The sequence below is a fragment of the Plecotus auritus genome (assembly GCF_963455305.1).
Source record: "Plecotus auritus genome assembly, chromosome: 6".
In the NCBI taxonomy this organism is placed as follows: Eukaryota; Metazoa; Chordata; class Mammalia; order Chiroptera; family Vespertilionidae; genus Plecotus; species Plecotus auritus.
Window position 1 is genome coordinate 127,182,523 of NC_137773.1, and position 25,016 is coordinate 127,207,538.

A 25,016-nucleotide genomic window follows, 5' to 3' on the forward strand; every position below is an offset into this window, starting at 1 on the left:
GGAAAGTGAAGGTAGAAGACAGAAGGAAAGGCCCTTAAATGACATTACTAGCCAAAAAAAAAAAAAAAAAAAAAAAAAAAAGGAATAAGTGAAACTGTGAACACATATAGAAAAATGGAATTTGAATTATTGTTAACAAATCATAGGGGCAATCTTCTAGACATAGTATAAAACTATAAAAGTCTGTTTCCCAATTGTGGACAAATATTACAAAAGAGTAAAAGAGTTTCCTCAAGGAGATTTCAGTAATATCCCATGCAGACTACCCATGTGCTCACCAGTGCATGAAATAAACACTGCTTGGCCTGGTCAGCATGGCTTAGTTATTGAGCATTGACCTTTGAACCAGGAGGTCATGGTTTGATTTCCAGTCGGGGCACATGCCCGGTTGCGGGCTCAATCCTCAGTAAGGGGCATGCAGGAGGCAACTGATCGATGATTCTCTCTCATCATTGATGTTTCTGTCTCTCTCTCCCTCTCCCTTCCTCTCTGAAATCAATTAAAAAATAATTGCTTGTCCATTATTAGGACAAATGACGTCACTCAGGAAGAAAGTTCACCCTCTAGGTTGCTTCCCAAAACTACTTCTTAGTCAGGTGGAGCAAGATTAGATCACCGATGCCTTTAAAATATCAGTAACACAACATCTTGGGGGAGGGACTGAACTGTGATAAATACCATTTTAATGAGCCAGAATTCATGTGTGAGTGCAGAAAGGTCCCCGAAACTCCTGCACAGCCCCACTGGTTCCCGCTGCCACGAGGTGTTAGGAGATGGAACTCAGAAACACTGATGGCTTTTTATTCTTTCCTGCCTCTGACTTTCAGGACTAGCTCCAGTGGAAGGATTCTCCCCTGTCCAGCTTAGGTCTGCATTACATATGCTGTTATGCTTGGCTCCCTTTTTATATAAACTCTGTGTATTTAATTAACATACTTTATTTGTTAGAGCAGAAAATACAGAGAGTTCCCACATTCTGAGTATTCCCTTCCCCCAACACAGTTTTTCCTATTCTTAACATCTTGCATTAATGTGGTACATCTATACATGTAAAAGCCTAATATGCAAATTGCCCCTTTGGGTGGGAGTTCAACCGACTGGGAGCTCGACCGCTCATTATGACATGCGCTGACCATCAGGGGGTGGTGTGGAATGAAGGAAGGTCCTGGGGAAAGGAGGCCCCGGCCAGCAGCCGCAGCCACTAGGGACCATACCCATGAATGAATTTCTTGCACTGGGCCTCTAGTTTGTTATAAATAGTGATCCAATATTGGTACATTATTATTAACTGAAGTTCATCATTTGCATTAGGGTTTACACTGTAGTTCTAGTGTTTCCCAGTTTCAGAACCTTCTGACTTTGTCCCATTTCTTCTCTGCCCTTCTGTATCACAAATCAAGATTGATGGAGCAGGGTAAGGCCTCCTCATCCCTCACAATTCCCCAGTAGCCTGAAGAGTGACCGCTGATCAATTCTATCTTCTCTCACTGTTCATGACAGACAGGACAGGTTCTTACCTAAATCAGTTTCAGAAACTCCATGTCACAGTTTGAGAGGTGATACATTAAAGTGAGGGTGGGGGATGTCCGGCCCAATAAATCATTTGGTCTGGCCCTGCCAAGTCATTAGGGGTAAGTTAATTACGTGTTTGACCAAATATAGCAGGCTAATTTTTTTATGGTTGTTGTTAATCCTCACTGAGGATATATTTTTTCCCATTGATTTTTAGAGAGAGTGGAAGGAAAGGGGAGAGAGAGAGAGAGAAACAGAGAGAGAAACATCGATGTGAGAGAGACATATATCAATTAGTTACTTGACCCTCTGGTCTGCAGGCCAACACTAACCATTGAGCAAAACTGCCAGGGCTAGCAGGCTAATTTTTAAGTTGCTAATTTTGTTTGGCCTGCAAATGGTGTTATAAATATTCAAATGGCTCTTGGCAGAATAAAAGGTTCCCCACCCCTGCATTAAAGGGTCTTCTATAACCTGTATGTAGACTGCATTCAGATGTTTAGGCTTTCCCTCTGGAAACAATTGCTAATGATAATTCACAGCGAAACCTCATAAGACTCAGGATGGTGTTAGTAATTTCACATGTTCCTGAGCTGGTCTTTTTCATCTGGGCTTCAGCCAATTGGGACAATAAGCTGTTTCCATTTCTAATGTCCCTCTGAGAACTGCCTTTAATCCCCACTTTTTTTAAAGTTGCCTTTAATCCGCACTTTTTTTTTTTTTAAGTCTGTAGGTTCTAAATTATAAATTGACAAAATAAATTCTTACTCTGTCCTCAAATAGGCCCCGCATGTTCTCTTCTTTCCCCATTCACTTTGTGCCCCCACCCTGGAATGCATTTCTCGTCCCTTCTCCCACCACCTGCCCTCCTCTCATCTCCCAGCTATTCCTGTCTCTGCCAACTGAGATTCTCAACACCACTCAAGACCCTTCTCTGCTCAGATGTCACCGCTAGCATGAAATGTTCTCCTAATTCTATGCTGAACTGGAGAGCTCATTACTGTTCCCTCTCCCTGCATGCTCTCAAATCATTTTGCTCTCTTGCCTAAAACATCTCAGTGGTTGCCCATCCTACTCTGAACTAAATCCCAACTCCTCTCTCTGGCACACAGGCCCTGCACCACACTCTGTTCCCTACCTCTCCGACATCGCTGGACCACTCTCCAGCTTCTGCAGCATCAACAGCTGGTCAAGTTTGTTCAGTGGTCGGCAAACGGCGGCTTGTGAGCCACATGTGGCTCATGAGCCGCGGTTTGCCGCTCTGTTAACTAATAAGTTTGCCGACCACTGCACTAGGTCAATGGTTCTCAAAGTGTGGTCCACAAACCCATGGAGTGGTTTTCCTAGTAATGCTGAGACATTATTTTCTTTTTGCCCAACTGTGTTGACAGTTGCATTCATGGTGCAAAGGGAATGGTGAGGAAATCTGTGTGAGAGCACAATGCCAGGCAGCGCTGGCAGGCTGCACTGGTCATTGCATTCCTCCGGCCATGCACTCGTTGTTTAAAAACTGCCAGGACACACTCTTGGAGTATTTTATATGATGAAATGCTAAGTAAACATCAAGTACGCAACAAAGGGCAGTGGTTATCTTCTGGACAGGAGCTTGTGTGACTGAGTTGTCAACTGAACTTTTTTTCTTAAAAGGTCTTTTTAAAAATATATTTTTATTGATTTCAGAGAGGAAGGGAGAGAGAGAGAGAGAAACATCAATGATGAGAGAGAATCATTGATTGGCTGCCTCTTGCATGCCGCACACTGGGGATCAAACCTGCAACCTGGGCATGTGCCCTGACCGGGAATCAAACCATGACCTCCTAGTTCATAGGTCGATGCTCAACCACTGAGCTACACCGGCCAGGCATCAACTGAACTTTTTAACGGAAAATCAGTTTTACTTGAAAGAACTACTGACAGACAAACTAAGGTTAGTCAAACGTAGGTAGTTGGTAGATGTTTTCCAGAAAATAAATGGAGGAAGCCTGTTACTTCAAGAAAAACCAACTTATAGTATTTTTTTGCCGATGATAAATTTTGAACTATGAAGCCCTGAAGACTTTTTGTGATACCAATGGTGATATTAAGTAATATGATTGTTTACATATTGTATAATGAAATGTTTCAATATTTGGAATATTTGTATAACTCAATAAACTAATGTTTTCCATATGCCTAATGTAAGATATACATTTTTAAAACCATCCATAGGTAAAAAATTCTTTGAAAGAGCTAAGATATAGCAATAAGTTTTAATGTAAGAGAGGACAAAAAGTTCATTAATGTGGTTTACAGTTTTACATTGCAACTAACATTTAAGAAAATGGCACTGGTTGAACTTTTATTTAGTATCAAAGAAAACTACCCACATGTTCCTGGAAGGGCATTAAATTTCTCCCTTTTCCAACATCCATCTGCAATGAACATCTCCTTATACCCAAAACACATTTTCTTCACAATCTTCAACCAAAACAGCACATCACAGCAGATTGGATGCGGAAATGATACGCAAACCTAGCCCTCCTCTCTTAATCTCTAAAAGAGACGCTTGCAATACTATAACAATGATGCCAGGCATTTCACTAATTTTTGCTTCAGCAAATACAGTGATTTTCATAAAAATCTATTATTTAGGTTAATAGGCAATTCATTTAATGTTATTTTAATTAATTAGTAAATATTTCAAACTCTAATTTTACTATCAATATAGTATATATATCAATAAACATGACATAACTTGCAAAACAAAATAAATTTTAAGAGTGTAAAGAGACTTGAAACCAAAATGTTTGAGAACCAAGGCAATTAGGATAACTCTTTATGAGGCCTCCAAGTCTAAAAATCTATATCTGACCACCTGCCAGAAGAATCTAGGTGAACTACATACTTCATTCAGGGGTCAGACACTTGATCCGTCTCTTAAGCTGCTTTGCTGTGTATACCCGAGTGTAGGGCATTTTCTCCTAATCCTTTCCTCCTCTCATCCCATTTTCAATCAAACCATTAGCCCAACTCATTTTTTTCTCTTGTACGGAATAATGGTTTACTAAGAGAATTCCAGCTTCATCAATGTTTAAATTTTGTTTCCAAGTTCACTGCCCTTTAGGACATAGAACCCTTTGTATTTTCTTGCCTGCCCAAGTAGGCATAACATGGCTAGTTGGTCTTTCTATTTTCTAATGATTTAAACATGTAGAGTTGATTTTCTAAAAGTAAAGACATTCAGCTTCTGCTACCCTATTTTTTTTTTAATTAGCAAGAGCTTTATTAGCAGATTTTATTATTTTTTTTTTTACTAAAGAAGCTCTTCCTAAAATGTGGTAGATATGTGAGGATGACCATACTTACTATTTTAATGATAGTTAGTACATAAAGCCTATGATTTCACAGATATCATTGGTTAAAACAAGTTTCAGCTTTTAAAAAAATCATGTTATTTGAAATGTATTCAAGGCAAAATATAAAGGAAATAGTAGTACATTGGGATATGGAAAGGGCATACTCATGATGATGTTACGTGAATTGTTGAATTGGGGGAAATCATGTTCCAAAGAGCAGTCCAGGGTCACAGACCATCAACAGTCCCTCCTTTAATACTTTGCCCCTCAACTTTCATTTCTGAATTAGTCAGTCATGCTTTTCCATAAAGAGGTCTTTCAAATTGATTTTTATTTGCTCAAGCCAAATGAATAAAACTCACTTAAAACACCTTTTTCAGAATAGGTTATGTAAATGGATATAATGTAGAAGGTGAGAAGAATTTTATGTAATTAAGTAATATTTGGTTAGCATGATACAATTTTTAAATTTCCCAGAAGCACAACTTCATTTAGGATAGAACACATTTTAATCTAATTGTAGGAAGTGGAGGTTTTAATTATTAAACATTTAATGGATCAATATCAATTTTTGATAACCTTCAAGGAAAGGTAACTACATAAGCATTGTTCTCAAACTTATGGCTTTTAAAAAACTTGTGGACATCACATTTTTGCCAGCTTTCTATAGTGAAAAGCTTAAAAAACTGTTTTTCCCAAATAATATTTTTTTTTAAATAAAGAAAAGACATAGCTCATATTATTTGGTTGTAATACATAATTCTGATTTATACTTTAAAGAAGTACTTTATTTATGTGTATAATTGGAACATCTCCTTATACCCCAAAACAACTTATATTACTGATTGCCTATGCTTAGCATGCTACCATTTAAATTTATTCCCTTGGGACAAACATCACTTCCCCCTCTTCTACAATACAGTTGCTGCTGTGATAGGAGGCATATTAAACAATAAAAACCTTAGTAAATATGCTTTCCTTCTTGCCTAGAGAAAGCCACATGTATTCATTAGGCAAGAATTTGGCTGCAAGTAAGAGAAAACACTTGAACAAAAGATTTGAACAAATAATCATTCATATTTTCTCACATAATGAGAAGGCCAGAGATGGTGTTTACAGACATGTGTTCAGCTCCTCAAATATATAAGGACCAAGATCCCTATGATGCTCTTGGCCTTTCCTTTGTGGTCACACACTGGACACCAGAGATCTAGACAATGTAGTTGTATTCTCAGCAGAAGGAGGGGCAGCAGGAAGGAAAAGGGTTATACCACCAGACATGTTTGTTTTATGAGGATTTCAAAAGTTTCTCTAAAAGACCCTCAAAAGCTTTCTGCCTCTGCCTTATGGCTACTCATAGATGCATAAGTGATGGGAAAGAAGTTGGCTTCTCAGCCTCTAAAATGGGGGGGCCTAAGAAGAAGGGGGTAAAAAATACCACATAAGAGTAACTGCAAAAGACTAAATAAAAGGAGCATTGAAAGAAGGTAAAATATTAATGAAAGTGAAAAGGAAAAATTAAGTCATAACAAAAATCTTCTTGCTGTTTTTATTAGTTGAGTCCTAACTCTGTTCTGTAGACTGCTATGTACCTTACATAAATTATCTCTTCTAGTCCTCATGGACATCCTATGAGGTAGATAAGAGTATTTCCTAAGTACAGAGAAGGAAACCAGAGTTAACTGCTTGCCCAAGGACTTGTATTAAAGACACACTTTGGCCTGAGATGGCTCTGCTTCTCCATCGCCTCTCCTGGGACCAGCATGGCAAATGTGCAGTTGTCTTCACTATGGGTTGGTCCCATTTCAAGCTGCTCCAGATGCTGTAGTTAGTGGCAAACTGCCTGAAATTCAGTGAGACTTTCCGGGCCTTGCCTAATGGGTGGGTTGAACCAAGAACGCCTGAGTAGATCTAGCAAACGCTGCTGCAGCACTTTTTTCTACAATGGTTACCTATCATTTGTTCAGGTTTTCTGCTCCTGGAACTCATTAGTTCAACTCTGAATGCTGATCCGAGGCTCTGTGGTTTTTATACATATTGAATGCTTGTAAATGGACTTCTATTTCAGGAGGTTCTGTTTGTAAACAGCTCATAGAAGCCCGGTTGTCTTCTTAGAGTTGTGCTGTCAGCTACTCCGGGCCAATTATCTCTGAGTGTTCATGTAAGGTCACCTTCAGGGTTCAAGCTTGTCTAGGTCAGTAACTTTGACCTGGAGATAAATTCTATCCCACAATTTGGTTCTTAGACTGATTATTTATGGGAGCTCCTAGGAGAGATTTCCATTCACTCATACAGTCAGCAGAAGTGTGGTAAGGAATCAAAGAGAGCATGTGATCTCTGACTATACTGTAAGAAAACTGAGGAGTTAAGATTGTGCCTTGATGATTTTATATCTCCAGAACCTAACACTGTGCCTGGTGTATATTAAACACAATTAATTTATGTATTCATTAAACAAATATTAGTTTATAGGCCATTATGTGCTAGACACTAGAAGCCTAGCAGTAACTTAGAAAGACATAGTTCTTGAACATGTGAAATATATGCTCTCACAGGGAGACAAGTAATGAAAAGTAAGCACAATTTTAAAATAAAGAACAAAGGCCCAAATGTCCATTAATTGGAAGACAGATACATTTTGGTATAGTCATACAATTGAATACTGCTCAGTCTGAGGATGAACAACTGTTGCTACCCCCAACCACATGGCAGAATCTTGCAATGCATGACTGCATAAACATCAAGTTCAAAAATAGGCAAGACAAACTTATGATGCTAGAAGTCAGGCTACTGGGCACCTTTGGAGAGGGGCAATGACCTTGGAGACATGCAGGAGCTTCAGGGATCCGGGTTATGTTCTTTATCTTGACGAAGAGTTGGTTCCATGGGAAAATTCACTTTGTGAAAATTCCTCAAACTCTGTGCTTATGACATATATTTTTCTAAATCATGTTATAATTCAGTTAACTAAATTGATCTTAGAGAAAAGTGCTGACTATGATGATGGCTATGAAGGCAATGCCTAGGGTCCAGGGCAATGGATAGGGATTAGCTTGGGGGACACTATTGTAGACGGGGTGGTCAGGCAAGACCTTCCTGGGAGATGCTGGGTAAGCTGAGCCCCAAGAGTGAGAGGGTAGCAGCCATGGGGAGAGGCAGGCGAAGAGCATCCCAGGCAGGGGAATGGCAAGGGCAAGGGCACTCAGGCAAGCAAGGTTGGGGCACATTTGAAAATGGAAAAAAGCCAGTTGGGCTGAAGCAGAGTAAGTGGAGAGCAGAGTGGGACGAGACAAAGCCAGGAGCCAGCAGATGCTACATCTTGTGGAGCCACTGGGCCCTTATCACTTGACTCTTTTTGGTGCCAAGCAGTGTACTATGATCCTTAAGTACATCATCTCATTTCCTTTTCATCTTTACAGCAGCCCTGGTCTAATAACTCCCATTTTATACATGAAGAAGCAAGGCTTAGGGAAAGCAGCTTGTCAAGGCCATCCAGCTTGGAAGTGTGTGGTATTCCCAGAACTTGAACCCATATCCTTTGAACACAAGCCTGTGTTCTCCTGATCCTGCCTCTGAGCACTGGTGTTTAGATAGCTACTTCCTGGCATGATCCATGTACCTTTAAGGTTGTGAAAAAAAGCATTGATTAAAGGAACAAACTCCACCTGGGAAGGTCTGGGAAGGAGCACATGGGCTAGATTTTGAAAATACAAATAGAATTTAACACAGGCATGCTTTCTTGAGGTAACAGTATGTGCAAAGACTCAAAGATGAGAATTAATCATTACAACAACTAGGGTTTATTGAGATTTCATGTTGTTCCAGGTTCTGCAATGAATATTTTACTTATCTGGGTTAATCCTCACAACAATCCTCTGAAGTCAATACTGGCCCCATTTTACAGATGGAAAAACTGAGGTGTGGAGAGGTCCAGGGGTCCTCAAACTTCTTAAACTGGGGGCCAGTTCACTGTCCCTCAGACCATTGGAGGGCCGGACTATAGTTTAAAAAAACAAACAAACTATGAACAAATTCCTATGTGCACTGCGGGCCCGGGACGAGTTGGCTGCTAAGCAGGACAGGCAGCGGCACCCGGAGGGCCGCATGTGGCCCGCAGGCCGTAGTTTGAGGATGCCTGGCAGTCGTTTGCCCAGTGAACCACGGCTAGTGAGGTGACTAAATAAACTGTGCTTGTTTAAACAGTGGTGAGAAAAGTAGTGAATATGGATGGGCAGGTATCCAACCTAGACATGGACAGAGATCTGCCTCTAGAGCCCATGGCCCCGCCTCTCCCTCTGAGAGCTTGAGGTGTCTAGGGAAGTGGGGGATATTTTGTAGGGCTTCATGATAGGCGTTCTTGAACCTGACTGAAATGATATTGCTGAAGGTCCCCTCTTTTTGAGAGTTTTATATTCTGCAATCTCTCCCTTCTGACTTTTTAAAACATACCTTTGTGTGGTTTTTACCTGCTTTTTCCTCTCCTCTAGATGACTAGTTCCCTGAGGACAATCCCTTATGGCTTTGATTCCACTGGGCCTGGGCCCTGGCCAGTGAGATCAGAGATTGAATGTGTTTTGATAATCATTACACCCCTAGGGCCCAGGCAGGTGGTAGGTGCTCTGTAAATATTTCTTGAAAAATGACACTATGCTTATCGAACAAAAGGTTAGGGTGAGAATGGATTTGGTCTGAGTGAACAATCAATCATCATCATTCAGAGGGTATGCACCTAATTTTATTTCCATTGCTTAAGTATTTAAGAAAGCGAGGTTTATTGGTCTCCCTTCCCTCTCCTGCCCCATCACTCCATTCCATCTTAACCCCTAAATCACACAAAATTTATATTGACCCAGTCTTGGAAGGAATTCTGAACAAGAAATTCTGTGAGGCACCTTAGTTGGTACTACACAGTAAAGATTTATGATCTAAGCCAGTTAAAGCTGGCCTGCTTAAAAGAAATTCATGGTAGGGTGTCACTTTTATGAGCAAATCAACTTCTGCCCAGTATTTCAGTTTAAATGATTTCAAGTACATACAAAATAACTATGATTTTTCTGTCCAGCTCCACTATCCCTGGTGAGAACACAAAAGCTCAAGTAGCTTAGAAGTGAGTTCATTCTGTGCCATAGGCCCATTCTGACTAGCCACTAGCATATGTGATATTGACCACTCGCAATGTGGTTATTCTGCCCGGGATGTACTGACAGTGACACATACACAGATTTCAGACATTGCATAGAAACAGAATGTAAGATAACTCATTAATAATTTTGGATATACCAAGTTCAATAAAGTATATTAAAATTCATTTCACCTGTTTCTTTTTACTTTTTAAAATGTGACTATAAGAAAATGTAGATTTATACATGTGGTTAACAAATATGACTCTGATAAAAGCCTAACTCCTGGCTGGCTCAGTGGTTAAGCGTTGACCTATGAACCAGGAAGTCACAGTTCGATTCCTGGTCAGGGCTCATGCTTGGGTTGTGGGCTTGATCCCCAGTGTGGGTCATGCAAGAGGCAACCAATCAATGATTCTCTTTCATCATCATCGATGTTTCTATCTCTCCCACTTCCTTCCTCTCTGAAATCGAGGAGTTGGGCTTGAGATATATATATATATATATATATATATATATATATATATATATACACACACACACACACACACACACACACACACACACACTAATAAAAGAGTAAAAGAGTAAGATGCAAATAGACTGTAACTTCAATGCCCACCAGCCAATCAGGAGTGAGTATGCAAATTAACCCAACAAAGATGATGGGTTAATTTGCATATGCCGGCATGGAGCGGCAGGGAAGGGCATGACACCTGCTATGAGGGGAAGGAGGGCGACGGAGGGAGCTACTGGAGCCGTGCTCCAGACAGAAGTGAGGACTTGCCGGCTTCTGGGCAGGCCAGGAGTGGGGACTTGCCGGTTCCTGGTCAGCTGGGGAGCAGGGACTTGCCGGCTCCTGGGTGGGCCGGGAGCAGGGACATGCTGGCTCCCAGGCAGCCAGGGAGTGGGGACGTGCTGGGTCCCAGGCAGCTGGGAGTGAAGCCAGGGGAAGGAAGGCCTATTCTTGCACGAATATCGTGCAATGGGCCTCTAGTGTGTGTGTGTGTGTGTGTGTGTGTGTGTGTGTGTGTGTGTGTATATATATATATATATATATATATATATATATATATATATATGGCTTTAAAGATGAAAGCATTTTAAATTTATATAGAAATTCATAATTTTTAAAAAGACCTCATATTATGTCATTGAATAGCTATTAAAATTATCACCATTTTCCCAGTGAGAGTTTATCTGCTTTCTAAGTGAGAAGACTGAGGAGGAGATGACATTTATTTATTTAAGCCTGGCCTCTTCCAGAAAGGCATTTAACTCTCTGGCCAATTCAGAGAACAGAAGTGGCTTTTCCAAGATGACACAGAGGTGGGTAGAACGGGGACTGTAATTGTCCTCTTCCTTCTACTAGAACAGCAGTTCTCAGACAGTATCCCATCCTTGTTATAAAGAGCAACTTTATAAATAATGATGGAAAGAGCAAAGTTTTTAGCTGACTTTTTAAGGTAAATTAGAGCTGATGAAAGGATATTGAAAATAATTTATCTTTCGTGCACTTCATTCACTTATTTATTTAACAAGCACTTTATTTAGTGCCTGTCATGTGTAAAGCATAAGTTGGCCCTGGGGAAGGAAAAACCAAGATGGCGGCATAGGTAAACACCTAAACTGCTGCCTCGCACAACAATTTCAAAACTACAACTAGAAGACAAAATGGACATCGTCCAGAACCACAGGAAGGCTGGCTGAGTGGAAATTCTACAACTAGAAGGAAAGAGAAAAGCACACTGAGACTCACAGGAGCTGCAGGAGGCAGAGGTACAGAGACGCGTGCTCGGAGAGGACTGGCAAATGAGTGTGTGGCTGGCTTTCTCAAGCAGGAGGGAGACAAAAGCTCCCTATTGCGCTGAACTCCAGTTCTGGGTGAGACTCTGGGGACCAAGACTCATACGGGGTAAAACAGGACTGTCAGGAAAGAGAAAAGCACACTGAGACTCAGAGGAACTGTGGAAGGCAGAGGTACCGAGGCACGCGCGCAGAGTGGGCGGGCAACTGAGTATGCGGCTGGCTTTCTCAAGCGGGTGGGAGACAAAAGCTCCCAACTACAATGAACTCCAGTTCTGGGCGAGACTCTGGGGACCCAGACTCATTCGTTGAGAAACTGGACTGTCTGGGAGCGGGCGGAACTTGAGGACAGCTTTCTCTCAGAGGTGCTTGCAGCGATTACCACGGGACACTGAGACACAGGGGCCTATTAAGGCAGGGCTGACTGGAAACCAATGCTGTCTGCTCTGCCCTGAGACTCCGCCCCATCCAAGCTGAGCACAGAGGCTTTTGCAAGTCTTGTCTCTTAAGAGTGTCTCCAGCACAGAAGTTCTCCCAGCATAGACACAGCTGATCCTCACAGCCAATTGGCCTGGAGGTCAATTCCTCCCAGTGATACCAACAACAATCAAGGCTTAACTACAACAAGACTGTGCACACAGCCCACAAAGGGGTGCACCAAGAGTGTCCACCTCAGGTAACTGGGGAGGCTGAGCCACTGGGCACTGGACACCTAGCACACAAAGCCTCTCTATCAACTCAGGGAAGCAGCCAAAATGCAGAGACAAAGAAACAGGTCAAAAATGAAAGAAATGGAGGAAAGCAAATGACTGGATACAGAGTTCAAAACCACAGTTATAAGGTTTTTTAAGAATTTTCTAGAAAAGGCCGATAAATTTAGCAAGACCCTCGAGGATATGAAAAAGGACCAACTAGAAATTAAGCATACACTGACTGAAATAAAAAATATTATACAGAGATCTAACAGCAGACTAGAGGATCACAAGAATCAAGTCAAAGATTTGAAATACAAAGAAGCAAAAAACACTCAACTGGAAAAGCAAAAAGAAAAAAGAATCCAAAAATATGAAGATAGTGTAAGGAGCCTCGGGGATAACTTCAAGCATACCAACATCCCAATTATGGGGGTGCCAGAAGAAGAGAGGAAAGCAAGATACTGAAAACCTATTTGAAGAAATAATGACCGAAAACTTCCCCACCTGGTGAAAGAAATAGACTTACAAGTCCAGGAAGCACACAGAACCCCAAACAAAAGGAATCCAAAGAGGACCACACCAAGACACATCATAATTAAAATGCCAAGAGCAAAAGACAAAGAGAGAATATTAAAAGCAGCAAGAGAAAAACAGTTAGTTACCTACAAGGGAGCATCCATATGACTGTCAGCTGATTTCTCAACAGAAACTATGCAGGCCAGATGGGAGTGGCAAGAAATATTCAAAGAGATGAATAGCAAGAACCTACAACCAAGATTACTCTACCCAGCAAAGTTATCATTCAGAATTGAAGGGCAGATAAAGAGCTTCACAGATAAGAAAAAGGTAAAGGAGTTCATCACCACCAAACCAGTATTATATGAAATGCTGAAAGGTACTCTTTAAGAAGAGGAAGAAGAAGAAAAAGTTAAAGATAAAAATTATGAACAACAAATACATATCTATTAACAAGTGAATCTAAAAATCTAGTAAATAAAAAAATCTGATGAACAGAATAAACTGGTGAATATAATAGAATCAGGGGCATGGAAAGGGAGTGGACTGACAATTCTCAGGGGAAAAGGGGTGTGGGGGGTGTGGGAAGAGACTGGACAAAAAATCGTACACCTATGGATGAGGACAGTGGGGGGCGGGTAAGGGCAGAGGGTGGGGTGGGAACTGAGTGGAGGGGAGGTATGGAGGAAAAAAGAGGAACAATTGTAATAATCTGAACAATAAAGATTTATTAAGTTAAAAAATAAATAAATAAACTAATCATAATATAAAAAAAAAAAGAAAGAAAAAAGTTGGCCCTGGGGAAACATTGCTGAACAAAACAGCAAGACAAGACAGATCATCTAACAAATTCAGCCTTAACTGACAGGTATTATTGACATACTAGAGGCCCAGTGCACAAAATTCGTGCAAGGGGGGGGGGTGTCCCTCAGCCCAGCCTGCACCCTCTCCAATTTGGGACCCCTTGAGGGATGTCTGACTGCCCGTTTAGGCCCGATCCCAATAGAATCGGGCCTAAACGGGCAGTCGGACATCCCTCTCACAGTCCAGGACTGCTGGCTCCCAACTGCTCGCCTGCTTGCCTTCCTGATTGCCCCTAACCACTTCTGCCTGCCAGCCTGATCACCCCCTAACCACTCCCCTGACAGCCTGATTGATGCCTAACTGCTCCCCTACCAGCCTGATTGCCCCTAACTACCCTCCCCTGCCAGCCTGGTCACCCCTAACTGCCCTCCCCTGCAGGCCTGGTCCCCCCAACTGCTCTTTCCTGCAGGCCTGGGTCCCCCCCAACTGTTCTTCCCTGCAGGCCTGGTTGCCCCCAACTTCCCTCCTCTGCCAGCCTGGTCACCCCTAACTGCCCTCCCCTGCAAGCTTGATCGCCCCCAACTGCCCTCCCTTGCAGGCCCGGTCCCTCCCCTTCTGGCCATCTTGTGTCCACATGGGGGCAGGATCTTTGACCACATGGGGGCAGCCCTCTTGTGTGTTGGAGTGATGGTTAATTTGCATACTCTTTTATTAGATAGGATATTTAAGTGAAAGGTATACAATGTAATGATTTGATACATGTATATTTTGTAAAATGATTATCACATTAATGTTAATTAACATCTCCATCTCCTTACATAATGACCATTTACTATTATTAGCTATAATCACCATGCTGTATATTAAATCCCTAGAGCTTGTTAATCTTTTACTGGGTGTTTATACCCTTTGACAATATCTCCCCACTTCCCCCACCCCAACCCCAGCTCCTGGCAAATACCACTCCCCTCTGCTTCTCGGAGTCCAGCTTTTTTGTTTGTTTTTTTTTTGTGTGTGTGTTGTTTTTTTTTTTTGTTAATCCTCACCCAAGGATATTTTTCCATTGATTTTTAGGAAGAGTGGAAGAGAGAGGAAAAGACAGAGAGAAACACTGATATGAGAGAAACACATCGATTGGTTGCCTCCTGCATGAGCCCTGACCAGTGCCTGGGGTGGGGAGGAGCCTGCAACTAAGGTATGTGCCCTTGACCTGAATCGAACCGGGGACCCTTTGGTCTGCAGGCTGACGCTCTATCCACTGAGCCAAACCAGTTAGAGCTGAGTCCAGCTTTTTCTAGATTCTACATGTAAATTATATCATCCTGTATTTCCTGTTCTCTGACTTTTTTAACTTAGCGTAATGCCCTCAATTTTCATCCAAGTTGTGGAAACAGCAGGATTTCCTTCCTTCTCATGGCTGAATAACATTGTCTTGTATATATAATCACATCTTCTTTATGTATTCATCTGTCAACAGACACTTAGGTTGTTTCCATATCTTGACTATTGTGAATAATGCTGCACTGAACATAGGGCTGCCAGAATCTCTTTTTGGAAAGGAGATCCATTTTCATTTACTTTGGATATAGACCCAGATGTGGGATTGCTGGATCATGTGGTAGTTTTATTTTTAATTTTTGAGGAACCACCATGCTGTTTTTCATAATGGCTGCAGCAATTTACATTCCCCCCAGCAGTGCACAGGAGTTCCCTTTTCTCCACATGCAGGACAACACTTGTTATTTCTTGCCTTTTTAATAATAGCCATTCTAGCAGGTGTGAGGTGATATCCTCTTGTGGTCTTGATTTACATTTCCCAGACAATGCTGAATACCTTGTCAAGTACCTGTTAGCCATTTGTATGTCTTCTTTAGAAAAATGTTTATTTAGATTCCTCCTCATTTTTAAATCAGATTATTTTTATTATATAGTGTATGAGTTCCTTACATATTTTAGATATTAACTCCTTATCAGATAGTTTGCAAATACTTTCTCTCATTCCATAAGATGCCTTTTCATGTGGCTGGTAGTGTGGTTTCTTTTGCTGTGCAGAAGCTTATTTTTAAAATTGAACAAGTAAAGGTTTTGCATTTATTTAAATTTTGTTTTTAATTGTAGTTGACATATAATAGGATAAGTAATATTATATTAGTTTCGCGTGTACAACATAGTGATTCAACATTTATATACCTTACAAAGCGATCACTACAATAAGTTTAGTAACCATCTGTCACCATATATAGTTATTATGATATTATTGACTCTGTTTCCTATGCTGTGCATTACATTCCTGTGACTTATTTTATAACTGGAGTCTTGTACTTCTTAATCCCCTTCCCTTTTCCCAGCCATCCCTCTAATCCCCTTCCCTCTGACAAACATTAGTTGCTCTCTGTATCTGTGAGTTTGTTTCTGTTTTGTTTGTTCGTTTGTTTTGCTTTTTAGATTCCATATGTAAGTGAAATCATACAGTGTCTATCTTTCTCGGTCTGACTTATTTCACTTAGCACAATACCTTCTAGGTCCATCAATGATGTTGCCTTTTAATTGGATTCCTTTCTCTTCAGTTTTTGTGTATTTTTATTTAGTTTTGGTTTATGGTTACCATAAGGTTCATATACACCCATCTATATCTATAGCAGTCTACTTAAAGCTGATAGGCATGTAAGTTCAATCGCATTCAAAAAGCACTGCATTTTTCTCCCCCTCCACTCTTTATGTTTTTGATATCATGTTTTATATCTTTTTGTTTTGTGTATCCCATGATTATTTATTGTAGTTATAGCTAATTTTGCTACTATTGTCTTTTAACCTTCATATTAGTTTCTTAAGTTGTTAATTCACTGTGATTATTATATACTAGAGGCCCGGTGCATGAAACTTGTGCATGGGGGAGGGGGAGTCCCTCAGTCGGGCCTGCACCCTCTTGCAATCCAGGACCGCTTGGGGGATGTCTGACTGCTGGTTTAGGCCCGATCATCCCTGTGGGATGAGGCCTAAGCTGGCAGTTGGACATTCCCCCACAATCCGGGACTGCTGGCTCCTAACCACTTGCCTGCCTGCCTGCCTGCCTGATCATCCCTAACCACTCGCCTGCCTGCCTGATGACCCATAACCGCTCACCTGCCTGCCTTATTGCCCCTAACCGAACACCTGCCTGTCTGATCACCCCTAACCACTCACCTGCCTCCCTGATCACCCCTAACTACTTGCCTGCCTGTCTGATCACCCCTAACCACTCTGCCTGCCTGCCTGGTCACCCCTAACTGCTCCGCCTGCCTGACTGATCATCCCTAACCACCTCTGCCTCGGCCCCCGTTGCCGCAGCTTCATCCGGAAGGACGTCCGGAATGACATCTGGAAAGTAGTTCGGCTATCCGGTCTAATTAGCATATTATGCTTTTATCATTATAGATTTGCCTTTATCAGTGAGATTTTTTTCCCCTTTTCTGTATTTTTTTTTTTTTAATGTCTGATTATGACCTTTTTTTTCTGGATAAAGAAGATCATTTAACATTTCTTGTAAAGCCAGTGTAGTGATTGGGAACTCCTTTAGTTTTTACTTGTCTGGGACACTCTTTCCTTCAATTCTGAATGATAACCTTGCTGGATAAAATATTCTAGGTTGTAGATTCCTTTCTTTCAGCACTATCAATCATTACTCCCTTTCGGCCTGTAAAGTCACTTCTGATAAATCAGCTGATACCCTTAAGGGGTTTTCCTTGTATGTGACTTGATGTATCATTCTTGCTGCCTTTAAGATGGTCTCTTTATCCTTAATATTTGCCATTTTAATCACAATATGCCTTGGTGTGGGTCTCTTTGGGTTCATCTTCTTTGGAACTTTCTTTACTTCCTGGACCAGAATATTTGTTCCCTTTCCCAGATTAGGAAAGTTTTCAAAGATTATTTGTTCAACTATTCTTTCTGCCCCTTACTCTTTCTCTTCTCTTCCTGAAATCCCTATAATGAGAAATGTTAGGGCACGTGACGTTATCCCAGAGATCTCTTATACTATCCTCATTTTTTAAAATTCTCTTTTTATTTTCCTGTTCTGATTGGGTGATCCCCACTATTCTGTCTTCAAGGTCACTAATCCATTCTTCCATATTAACTAATCTTCTATTGATTTCTTTTAATATATTCTTCATTTTAGATATTGTTTTCTTTTGATTGGTTCTTTATTACATTTTTTATCTCTTTGTATTCTTCTATGTACTCTCAAGATTTTTGAACATACTTATGACCATTTCTTTGAATTCTTTATTACTTATCTCCTTTACATTGGGGTTTTTCTCTGGACTTTTTTCTTGTTTCTTTATTTGGGGCATATTCTTCTGTCTCCCCATTGTTTGAGTTTCTATGATGTGGCTAGAATAGCTGTCCCTCCCAGTCCTGAAAAAGTGGTCTGTGTGTAAGCTCTGATTTGGACAGTTTGGGCAAGCTGGCTAGTTGGAATGGGTGCTTGAGGTGCCTGATATGATCTCTGGTCTGAAGGAGTGGGTTCCAGGTGGGGCAACCTGGAGTGTTTTGCTTCCTTGCCTTTCTAATCTGGGTGGTGCTGCCTGATGTAGAGGGGACTGCTAGGTGTGCTCTTAGCATGCACTGTTGCTTTAACTGTCTATGATCAGGGCAGGGTCGGGGCAGGGCTACTTTTTAGCTCAATGTTCCACCAGCTTTTCCCTCTCTGGGTGGGACAGGTCTGTTCTGTGTGCATGGCTGCACTTCACTAGTTCTATTCCTTCTCTAGAGAGTACAGCTCCTCACATACTCAGTCATGCCCCTCATTCCACATGGTCATCCCTGCCTGTGTGCCCTGTTGCTTTAATTGTCCACAGTCAGAGCAGGGTCTGGGTGCACTACTGCATGCCTACTTCTCAGTGCCCTACCAGCTCTGCCCATTCTCCCCAAGGGCAGCCTTGTGTGTGCACAGCAACACCCCACTTACTCCACAGAGGGCACCCCTGAGTGTGGGTACCACAAAGTTTTGCTAGCTCCACACTTTCTTTGAGTAGGAAAGCTCCACATGGGCATGCAGCAGTGCCCACTACCTCAGCACTTTCTCTGGGTAAGGAAGCCCTGCAGGTGTGCACCACAGCTTTGTGTCAGCACTTCACTTTTTTCAGGTGGGGGAGCCCCTAGTGTGTGCATCCCAGTGTGTGCTATGGTGCCCTCCTATTTCTGCTTGTTCTGGTTCCAAGAGGGGTGCCTGTGGACATGCCACAGTGCTCAGCAAATCAGCCAGAGAAGCTGGATGGACTCCCACCCACTAACCACATTCAGAAAACATGTAAATAATGGCGCTCACCAGTTCCTCTTGTTCTGGGTTGTTCCCTCAGCTCCCAGAGAGCTCTCATGGTTTCCTGACCTTCTCTATGCAGTCCCTCTCTCTTGCTTGTTGTACAAAAGCTGTTTGATTGGCTCATAATTGTCTCTCAGGAAGAATTGCTCAAAATATAGGCATAAGTTTAATATGGTCTTGGGAGGGGGTGAGCTCAGCACCCACCTAAACCGCCATCTTGGACCCACCTCCCATATTGTTTTTAGTTAGATGTAGTTCCACTTGTTTGTTTTTCCCTTTTGTTCCTTGTGTCTTTCAGGTCAGAAAACCACTAACAAGACAATGTTAAGGAGCCTTTTTCCTGTTTTCTTCTAGTAGTTTTATAAGTTTGGGGGGATTAATTAATTATGTCTTTAATCTATTTTGCGTTAATTTTTGTGAGTGGTTAAGATAGGGACCCAATTTTATTCTTCTGCATGTGAATATTCAGTTTTTACAAAATCACTTATTGAAGAGACCATCTTTTACCCTTTGAGTATCCTGGCTCCCTTTTCAAATATTAGTTGACCATATATGCGCGTGTTTACCTCTAGGCTCTCAGTGCGGCTCCCATGGGTTACATGTCTGTTTTAATGCCAGCAGTAGACTTTTTGGCCACTATAGCTTTGTAAAGCAGGGCATTGCAGACCACCCGAGGTGCCTGTGCAATGGTGTGTGGAACAACCATCTCTAAAACAAACTAACAAACAAACAGCCCTGATTTGCAGCAGTTGCCAGTTTCCATGCTGTAATTACTCCCACCTTGGCTGATATCTAGCTTCCAATAACATGTCACTGAATGTAGAGTTGGGGAGAGACGTGGGATAGTAGCCCATATATATCATCTCTATAATACAAACAATACATGTAAATAACCCCAAAAATACAGATCACAGTAACATGTGATAAGATAATAAAAAAGCAATGAATGTTGAATATGTATTAACTTTTGTTTTAATATGTTTATTTAGCTGTAATTTATATTAATTTTTAGAAATGGTTGTGTTTAACAACTGCCTCACAAAATTCCTGCAAACTTAGCATTCAGCTCTCACCTGCCTGTGCAGGCCGGCTCCAGCCCACCAATAGGCCTGAGTGTAAAGTCCCATGATCCTTTGGTGGAACAAGTGCTCACTCTTCCTCTCCCTCTGTTTCTTCCAGATCAGCAAACAGCAGCTGCAGACCGTCAAGGACCGCTTTCAGGCTTTCCTCAATGGGGAAACCCAGATTGTGGCTGACGAGGCCTTCATGAACGCTGTCCAGAGTTACTATGAGGTAAGACACCATAAGGAAGGATGGCGGGACTGCTCAGGCCTGCGGCCCAGGCTCAGTGGGCACAGCAGCCTTGTCCTTCCATAGAACCACTCCTCCTGAGGCAAAGCGGTGGGTGATTGGTTACAATTTTAAGGAATAATTGTATTTTATTTGGGGGAAAACTATAAAAGAAGCAACTGTTTACCAACTGATTTTTATACCAGGCCCTGTGCTGAGTGCTTTACATGCAATGTCTTGCTTAATCCTTATAGCAGTCTTCAGAGTTAGGTCCTGATATTATTTCCATTTTACTGATGAAGAGACTGAGGTTCAGAGAGGCTATGTCAATTACTCAAAATCACACTCTTTAAATGCCACAGCTATAACTTGAACTGAGTCAGGGGCCTTTTCCCTCCACTTACAACCTTTCTGAAGGATGTTAACATCTCGTAAGGACAGTGCATTCACTATCTTATTCTCCTCGCCATTAAAATGGTGCTGTGAGTTCTTTTTGCAAGTTAGAGCATCGTCCAAAATGCACCACTATTCTCAGGAGAAAATCTAGAAGCGAGAGAATATATCTTGTGTATATATTACAAGTAATTTTTCACCTTTAAACCTCAGTGATTTATTTATTAGTAAAGAGAATTTAGAATTCTACTAGTACTTTTTTTTTAGCATTAAATATTTACTTGTAAATCTAAGAATGGCAGTTGCCAGTGGTTACAGGGGGGACAAATGGAAGATGTTGGTCAAGGATACAGACTTTCTGTTTTAAGATGAGTAAGTTCTGAGGATCTAGTGTACAGCATGATGACTGAGTTAATGACACTATTGTACACTTGACATTTGCTGAGAGAGTAGATCTTAAATAAAAAGAAAATGTTAACTGAGGTGATGGTTAGGTATGTTAATTAGCTTGATCATGGTAATTATTTCACTATATATGTACATAAAATAATCACATTGTACACCTAAAAAACCATGTGTACAATTTAAATATATACAATTTTACTTTAAATTTAGTAATTATTCTTACATAATGTGCGTATTGGCTATCATTGGTACATCATTAATGGCAAGTGGACATGCCATGCCTTCCTATTCTGACAAACACATTTTCAGAAATGATTATTTGATCATTGAAAGACATTTTACTTTAAATTAATCTATTTTCATATGATCCAAATATTCTCTGTGTTTGGAATCCTGTGCCTCAAGTCTTACCCATTGTCAAGACTAGATTAAAAGCATTAGACACTATTCCCTAAGCATGGAAAAACTTATGGTATGTTGTCACATGCAATTCAAAGTCATAACAATAAACTCTAAAATAGATGTAAGGAAATCCAACAAACTGAATTTTTCACCATGGATTACTTTCTTTTTAAAATTATTAGGGAGCAAATTATTTCAGATCAGAAACATTGGTGCTCCTCCTCCACTCTTGCTAGAGCAGGTGACTCCTCCTTTCACGGGGAGTGGAGCAAGACCACAATTAGACCCTGGGAAAATGTTATTGATTAGCTTGCCAATTACTTTTTCATAGTAAACAGCCTTTGTCTTTGTGATATTTGCCAAGTCCGGCCACACTCATTTTACATGCCATTTCCTCAGTGAAATTTCTATGCGATTTATTTTAGAAGTTTTTATACTTGTCAAATTTAAGCTTTTCCTTTACATTTTCTAAGGTGTATCAATTATTGACAATAAGGGCCAAACTTACTGCTTTACCTGATGTGATGTAATGTTTCGGTTGCATTTAATGGAAAGTGGAAATGAGATTTGGAATCACAATGAGGGTATGGCAGTGAATAACTTGAATACAGTTTACAAAATTTCTGTCTAGAAACTGCCAGGAAGTGAAATGAACCCCTGTCCTCCCACCCTTTCTTCAAGTTCTGAAAGCCAGTTCTGACCAGATGAAACCTTATCGATAGTTCATGTTTAAAGTCATTCACCAGTTTATAAATTTCAAGAATGCTCATCTTAATTAGAAAGCTCATTTGACTAATGATATAAATTAAAAGAAAGTGCCATTTCTATCCATTAATTAAATTTGAAAATTAGAAGTCATCAGCATGCTAATGAGTCTCTGTCAATTACCATTATATCTACAGTGACCCTATATTTTCTTCTGTACTGGCCAGTTTGTTTGAAATCACTTTTTTTTTAGTCTGATGAGAATCCAGGCTTTGAGAAATTACTGAATGTTTAATGTTGAGATTTGGGTAACAGGAAATAAGGGGATGTGAATTGTTTACCACAGTCATCAGTAAAGCTCGAAAGCCTTAGGGCCACGTTTCCTGGGATCCTCTGTAGCACAGACCCCCAGTCAGAGGTCAGTCAGGGTAGCACTGCCTGGCAGAGCCCCGGTCTGTTCCCCTTCTCTCTCCCCTTTCCCTTTGCTCTCCGTGATGGAGAAGCTAATGTCTCTTCCTCTCCCCGAATCTGAAATGCAATTACTTTTCTGTCAGTGTCTGTCTTGGTCACGAGTCTCTGGATTACAGATGACAGACACCTACTTCAAACTGGCTTCAAAATGAGATTTATCTGCTCAAGCCTTTGAAAGCCCAGGGAGGCCTGGCTTAGCTGTGGCTCCATCCTGAGATGCAAAGGTGCAGCAGGACGAGCATCATCCTCTACACTCAGCTTTGCTCTCGTCCGTCGGCTTCCTGCTTAGGCAGGTTGGTCCCCTGCAGCCCCAGGAGCACAGAGAACCTCTTCACTGAGAGTCCCAGCAGAAGGCCAGGTGACTGGGATGGAGTGACATGGGTCAGGTGTCTTTTCTGAAGCCAATCACAGTAGAAGGGGGTGGAACAGACCGGGACTCAGGCCTAGGACACATAGCACCTCTGAGCCCGAGTGCAGGCTCAGGCCCAGCAGAGCCATCTGTATTGAAAATGCAATGGTTTCCCAGTGTGAAATTAGGGTGACTTTTACCAGGAGAAGAGGGAATGTATGCTCGTCAGAAAAACTTCACATGTATTATCTTTCTAAACTCTCTCTCAAACACACACACACTTTCTCACACACACATATACTCTCACTCACATACACACACACTCACACACACTCACTCTCACACACATACACTCACTCACACACACACTCTCACTCACACACATATACTCACACATACTCACATGCACACTCTCACACACACACTCTCACTCACACACGCCCACTTTCTCACACACACTTTATCACACATACACTCTCTGTCACACATACACTCACACACACTCACTCACATGCACACTCTCTCACACAAATACACTCTCACTCACACACATACATGCATGTATACTCACTCACATGCACACTCACTCAATCACACACACTCTCACTCACACACACTCACATACACAAATATACACTCTCACACACATTCTCACATACACACACTCACACACACTTTCACTCACACACACACATACTCTCTCTCTCACACACCCCCCACCCACCATGTCACACCTCCAGTTTACCAAGGTAATGTCATTAAGAAAAAAATCTTTACTGAAAAAGTTCTGAGATTATGCACTAGGCAAAGTCCAAGTCAGTGTCAGGTGTTGGCCTTGTGGTACTAAAGAATAATGGTTTGTCACACACTAGAGGAGTAAAGACAGTTCCCATCTGTGCCCATCAGCCCAGCGTGGCCCCGGGTGGCCAGCACTAACCGGCAAGCTGGTGAGGCCTGGGTGTAAGCAGGGCCAGGAGAGAGGGAGGCCAGGTTCTCTGAGGCGCTCCAGAGCATGTCGGCTTGCTTTATCCTTTCCTGGTGGCCCTGACTATCAAAGCCGATCACACAGGACAGCAGGTTAATCCTTAATCTCTTCCATTAGGGCTTTGAGGGCTGGGCACTCTGAGATCTGTCCAGCAGCCCCAGCCTGTTCCCACAGCCACAGCCCTAAGGCACCTGAGAGCCACCCATTCCTCCACGGCCCCCATGTCTTTTCTAACCCTCAGCTCCAGCCTCACCGACACCTCCCATCTCCTTGGTTCCATCACAAGCTGGGCCAGGCCCTCAGAGAAGAGAGGTGGTGGAAGAGTTTTACAAAGTCGTTCTCATTCAGATCCTACCTGGAAGGAAACGTGGGATGTGGTTGGAAGTGAGGATGGAGATCGGTGGAGACTCACACGCACTAGAGCACCACAGCTGACATCAGGTGTCAGCCATGCCACTGCTCTGACTTCTGCTTGTTGTATCTTGTTTTTAGCTGATCTCCTCTAGCAAAGGCCTGGGTAGCATTTGTCAAACTGCCTTTGAATGTGTATCACAGAATTCTCCAGTTGCTAGCAACAGAAACGGACTGCGGTTAAATTAAGCCTTAATAGTAATAACAACAAGAACAACTGTTTGTTGTTGTTTTGGCTATTAAAAGAAATAATCAAGCATAAGAAAAAATGGAACCGGAGCACACTGACTTTAGGAAGCCAGGCCACAGAACATAACAGGCGCCCTGTCACTGGTATGAATCTACTCCTATCGCATTCCATCCGGTGGCACCCCACTCTGAATCTGAACCCCACCATCCACCACAGGTCATGGCCCCATATGTGCATCTGAAGTTTGTACCAGGATCCCTTAATTTTTTGGTGAGGGTTATCTTTAAGATCCAAAGGTGCATTTTATTTTAGAAATGAACATTCA

The 25,016-nt window shown here is 41.7% G+C and overlaps 1 protein-coding gene across 16 annotated transcripts in view; it reads left to right on the forward strand.

Moving 5' to 3' along the window:
• CADPS (calcium dependent secretion activator) overlaps positions 1 to 25,016 on the forward strand; it is a 459,193-nt gene that overhangs the window by 90,927 nt on the left and 343,250 nt on the right. For all 16 annotated transcript variants that reach the window (XM_080671526.1, XM_080671528.1, XM_080671527.1 and 13 more), the window contains exon 2: positions 20,270 to 20,383. In XM_080671526.1, the coding sequence (XP_080527652.1) occupies positions 20,270 to 20,383 (114 nt within the window). The remainder of the gene's footprint in view (positions 1 to 20,269; positions 20,384 to 25,016) is intronic.